At 41.3% G+C, this 5,915-nt stretch overlaps 1 protein-coding gene across 1 annotated transcript; it reads right to left on the bottom strand.

Annotated features, from left to right (window-relative positions):
• Positions 1-283: 283 nt before the first annotated feature.
• LOC311054780 (keratin, type I cytoskeletal 50 kDa-like) lies at positions 284-5,666 on the bottom strand (the record flags this gene model as incomplete). The annotated part of the gene is made up of 7 exons (XM_084070784.1): positions 284-413; positions 710-921; positions 1,388-1,513; positions 1,904-2,062; positions 3,037-3,187; positions 3,815-3,891; positions 5,298-5,666. The coding sequence occupies 7 exons, from the start codon at positions 5,664-5,666 to the stop codon at positions 284-286; spliced, it is 1,224 nt and encodes a 407-aa protein (XP_083926910.1).
• Between the last annotated feature and the right edge of the window lie 249 nt (positions 5,667-5,915).

Here is a 5,915-nt window from a genome sequence, read left to right as displayed (position 1 = left end):
AAATGTGCCAAGAGCGACAACATACAGTATATAAGCTGTTTTGCAGAGATATGATTACAGTATTGAGATTTTAATTTGCCCTTTTATGTGCCTTCGGCGAAAAAGGTTTGAAAACCACTGCAATACGTTATTGAGGGTCATTCATAAACAAATTCAGACGAAAGAAAGAAGCACTGGCACTGTGGATTTTATTGAGGAATCAGGCTTACACACAATGCAGTACATCAGGCTTCCAATGGGCCCACATAATGCAGACACATCACTGGTCAAATGATTAAGAAAATCATTGATCAGGAATGTCCACGGTTTTGCGGCTGGTCTTGCTGTCGGTGGAGATTAGGTTTCCATCCTCGTCCTTCTTGTCTATGGTCTCGGTGGTCTCGGTGGTCTTGGTGGTCGTGATTTTCTTGTTTCTGTAGCGAGAGAGACCAAATGGAACAAAGGATGGGTACAAGACATCAGGGTTTCCCAGACTTTTCCATGCCAAGTCCCCCAAATAGTCATAGTCTCTGGCCCCCCATATATATATGTATGTATATATATATATATATATATACATATATATATATATATATATATATATATATATATATATATATATATATATATATTAATTAACTTCAAATTGAAACTTGATACAAACGCTTGAGTCCAAGCTCACTAACACCAGCATTTGTTTGTTGAAGATAAATCCGCTGCCATTTTGTACCTGTCCACCATGTTTCCAAGGTATGCGTTGAGCAGTCTCCTGTACTCAATGATCTCCATCTCCAGCTTGGTCTTGTCCTGTGCCTGGTTCTCCATGTCAGCTCTGAGCAGGGTTAGCTGTTCCTCCAGGATACACACCTGTCTCTGGTAACCTGTCAGCAGGTTGGCAAATCCGCACTTGGTCTCTTCCAGGACGTTTACCTGACAAGCTTTCTGTTTCATAGATGGAGAGAGGGGGCTGGATTATTGGAAGTTACTGTATAAGAGCACTTTTCTAGGTGCCAAATGTTGAAAAACATGCACTTAGGACTTTCAATTTGCCAAGGGTCCAGTTCTGAGTTCTCGTTCAATTTTGGTACCTTTCAGGCTTACGGTTCGGCCTGGCAAGGCCTTTTCAATAATTAAACGAATCATAAAATGGATTGTAAAACATTACTGGGAGGCGGGAACAGGATTAATGTCAGCAGATAATGTCAGTCGCCTTTTCCTGTCATCATCACAACGGTAACTGTTTCCCCTGAAGTCAGTGGAAACAAAAACCGTAACGAGCACCCGATATGAGATAGTTATAGTTTTTTTCCTTGTGCAATCGAAATGCATATGAAAAACATGAACAAAATGGCTGTGTTGAAGGACATGAGATATTGAACCAAGCCATTCTCCTGTAACCGGGTCTTACCTTGCTGATCTCGGCCTGGAGTTTGATCTCCAGACTGTGCAGTTCACGGCTGACCGTGATGATCTCACTCTTAGACAAATCGAGGATCACAGTTCTTTGAGCAACTTCCTGGTTCAGCTTGTCGGTCTGTGGATGAAAACCAACGTTAATACGATGCTTAACACACGTTATGACAAACAGGAGGATCTGATGACTTTTAACAAAGTGAAATAGGATTTAATGTGGTGGTGTAGTGCCCTGGTTCTCAATGTGGGGTCCGATGAACCCCAGGGGTCCTTGAGTAGGTTCCAGGGGGTCCCCAGCAAAAACGGTTTAACCGCTTTAACCCTATTTTGTACTTTGGCTATTCAAAAATAGCCGATCTACAAGCTTGCAGATCTGCTATTTTCACAACGCAAATCTTTTATGAGGGTCCCTGGGACAAAATATTTTCAGATGGTTTGCGGCCAAATACATATGCATTTGGGGGTCCCTGACATGAAGATGTTAGGGAACCACTGGTGTAGTGTAGCCTACCTTAGTCTTGAACCATGCCTCCACTTCCAGGCGGTTCTGGTCGATGACCTTCTCGTAGTGTGCTCTCATTGATACCATGACCTTGGCCAGGTCATCCTGAGGGGCAGCATGAACGTCCACTTTCACCTGGGATCCCAGCTCACCCTGCCTCTGCATGTCCTGGAGAACCATACACGATTTACAGTATTGTAGGGGTGCAAAAGTTAACCAAATTAATTGGTTTAATTGATTATTTAAAAATAAATGACACCATATCAACCAAAATGGCAAAAAGGAAAGGAAAGGCCTGCAGGTTAATGTGCCCCCTTAAGCCCCATAGACTTTGTCATACTACAAATAGTGAAAAGCCTTAAAACTTAAGCCTCTATTTCTTTGTTCTTTTTTATTACTTTAAAAAAAGATATATTTTTTACAATATCTTTAAAGCAACTTGGATGTTTCCTTTTCATATTTAGCCTATGATGACATGTCCAAAATATAGGGATACACCAATCCCTTTAATAATGCCCGAGTATATTGCATCAATTGGATAGACATTTTGTACAGAGAAGAAAACTGTTGTGGGTCAAAAGAGCCAGAGACAGGCCAGTGTCAAGTACAATGGTTCATAATATCAGAGGAGAATAAGAACTAACAGCTTTAAGCAGGGGTCTTCAACAGGGGTCCGGACCCCTAGGGGGTCCTCAGAGCTACTATAGGGGTTCGCCAAATCTTTGTGTGTTAGGATGTTATTTCTTTTTTACTTTCACCACTTGTACATCCCTCTTCTGAGGGGAACATTAGCCAAAAATAGCAGATCTACAAGCCCACAACGTCTCGCATTGTGAGCTTGTAAAAGATTTCGGCAAAGAGGTTTGGTGTAGGGGGGGAAGGAGCAAATGAAGAACTAAGTATTGAAGGTTTATGTGGTTAAATGTCTGAAATGAACAAAATACATTAATTTACACAACACTGATGATAATCAATGAAGCTATCTATGAAATCTATGAAAAGGTTTAATTTGCAACACAATTGTAGACAATGTAGTGGAGGTCACTGCTTCCTCTCTCAGCTGAGGAGTCCTTGGCCTGAAAAACGTTGAGGACCCATGGCTTTGAGTATTCATGCGTGATCTTCAACCTCCAAACATTTACCTCATCATGGTGCTTGTGCAGTATCTTCAGCTCCTCCTCCAGATCCTGTAGCTCCTCACTGGATCTCCCCACAGCCAGCTCTTCCTGAACTATCTTCAGAGCAGCGATGTCTGCCTCCACACACTGACGCATGGACAGCTCACTCTCATACCTGGGAGAAGGAGAGAGTACAGTATATCAATGGTTATCAAAGTGGGGTCCTTGAGGGGGTTCCAGGGGGTCCCCAGCTAAATTATTTGTTCTAGCCTCAAAGTCAAGTTTTTACCACTTTAGCCTTATTTTATACTTTCAGTATTGGAAAATAGGCGACCTGGATTAGCCTATAGTAACCCAGTCAGTCCAGGTGCCGATATCCAGGTCAATCTTTAGCTTCTCTAGTCAACTGCACTCTGTTTACTTGGCTTGTATTGTATTGATACTGTATGTTTGTTTTGTTTTGATAGTTATTTCAGCAGCAAACTCTAGCTGGCTCATTTACATGGATGTGAAAACTGAAATGTTGATTAATTAGCACTGTCCCTGGTAAATAAATACATTTGTAAGTCCATCTATGAGCAGTTTTATTTGTGATAGAATGTACAATTGCACAGCATATTTCTATCTAGCTAGCAATCAAAATGAGGCCTAAATGCAGCCTCAAACATACTATACCACTTTACTTGTTCTCTGTCATTCACCCAATGGAAATACAACCAAAACTACAAGACATTTATAATAATGTGTCTTCAGCTTAAAATGGTTACATTTTTTTGGACATCTGTTTCCTCCCCATACTTACTTGACTTTCCAGTCGTACAGCTTTACATTGTCATTCCTCAGTTGGACTTTAGTGTTGATAAGGACCTCTTCGGAAATCTAAAGTGAGGAAGCAGTAGAAGTGTCAACAGCTGAACAGCTAGATCAGTGAAACATGTTCATGTCAGGCACCCTCAGATTGATATGTATTTGGTTGAAGAGGCCATAAGAGGCCATTTGTGTTGTTAAAAATGTCCAAAATGAGCCCACATCTTTCAAAATGTTGATTTATTTATTTATTTATAATAGCAGACACGTCGTGAGCTTGTGATGTATACAATAGGGCTAAAGTGCTATTTTCTGTTACCACCTCAAGGACCCATGGGGGTTCCCAGACCACACTTTGAGAACCACAGAGCTAGAGAGAAATGTTCCTTAGCTGGTGACTTGGTATGTCTTGTTTTATTTGGCATTGCAACTAGTTTTTGGCGAAGGTTTTAGTATTCCACATTCCTAGGGAAGCTAGCACAATGCCTCATTACCTACATAACCAGTATCCTGTTAGTGGGACCTCTTGGCTCCCATTAAGTCAGTTGTACTTTAGGGGGGGAATATTTTAGGCTAGTAGTGTCTCTGTATTGGTGACATATGGACCTAACCTGATCAACAAGCATATAATTTAACATTCCAAAAGGTTTCAAAATAGTCTACTCATGTCAATGTTCTGGAAAACATTTCAGTAATTTGATAAAACACAAAAAAAAATGTCAATAATGTAATATTAATTATTACAGTTAAGATAAAGTCCAACTGTAAGGGGAGACATGTTTTATGCACATCAAAAATAATGGTTAATAATGGTAGTTTTTTTTATCAACTCGATAGACAGTAGATCAAAAAGAGGTTGTTGCCCACCGTAGTAGTAGCCTACAGCTACGGAATTTAAACTCAACCACTTAAGCCCTGTTTTTATCCTGTGTAAATAGCCGTTCTACAAGCTCAGAATGTGTCACACTAAGTCACACAAATAGAACCAAAAATGATTTGGCATATCATATGAATAGTATGCATGCACATCCAGTCCATTTCATAGAAACACCTGATACCCAGTGGATATGTGAATTGTTCAAACTATTGTGCAATTCCTCATAAAAGCAAAGACATATTTTTGTACAAACACTATCCAACATCTCCTGAAACTGTAGACCAGTTCTGTTTACAGCCCTGGTATACTTTGTGGTATGATGAATAGTGAAAATAGTAGATCTACAAGCTGATGCTATGGGTTGTAAGCATGCAATGTGTTGTGAGCTTGTAAATCTGCTATTTTCAGGATTTAAAAAAACGTTAAGTGTTTTGAAAATGATTGAAAATGGTTAAGAAGATTGGAAAACGTTTGTAAAAATCTGCCTATAACGACATGCCCAAAATAGGGAATGGCCAGGTTGAAAGTAAAGAATCGAGTGTGACCAGTTCTGAAAACCTACCTTGCTACAGCACTAACTCAATTGAAGCTCTGTTCTCACCTTTTTCTGATAGCCGTGAATCTTAACTTCGAAGGCCTTGAGGTGCGTCTCGGTGCGCTTGACCTTCTTCTCATTGATCTTCTTCTCCAGCTCGTCATTGGTCGTCTTCAGGCTGCGCACCGTGTCCAGGTAGATCTCCAGGCGGTTGTTGAGGTTCTTCATGGTGGCCTTCTTGTTGTCGTTGATGTAGCCAACGCCATACTGGTCAGAAACCTCAACGCAGCCGGATGCAGCCTGGGAGATGCGGACGCCAAAACCTCCTGCTCCGCCGTACATGCTGCCGGCTCTCTTGGAGCCAACATGACCGCACATGCCACATGGCAGAGACTTCATCATGGGAGAGCTGCAGATCACACAGAAAGAAGACATGGTTGACTGAAGTTCAGCTGGTTGGTGGCGGTTATGCTCTGGATGGAGAGGAGAAGGCTGAGTGAAGCACTGGTTTGACACCAGTACCTTTTATAGTGCAAAAGGAGGGAGGGGCGGGCAGTGTGTCGGAACATTTAGAATACCAAATAACTGGTTTATGCTAATCAGCACAGGTCCAGCAGGTAAAATGGCCTGCAATGTAACTGTGTCATTATCACATGAGGTCCATTAGTTTAACCATAGTGGTCA

This window comes from Gymnoscopelus microlampas (assembly GCF_963454915.1).
Source record: "Gymnoscopelus microlampas genome assembly, chromosome: 11".
In the NCBI taxonomy this organism is placed as follows: Eukaryota; Metazoa; Chordata; class Actinopteri; order Myctophiformes; family Myctophidae; genus Gymnoscopelus; species Gymnoscopelus microlampas.
This window is presented reverse-complemented; position numbering and strand designations above follow the sequence as displayed.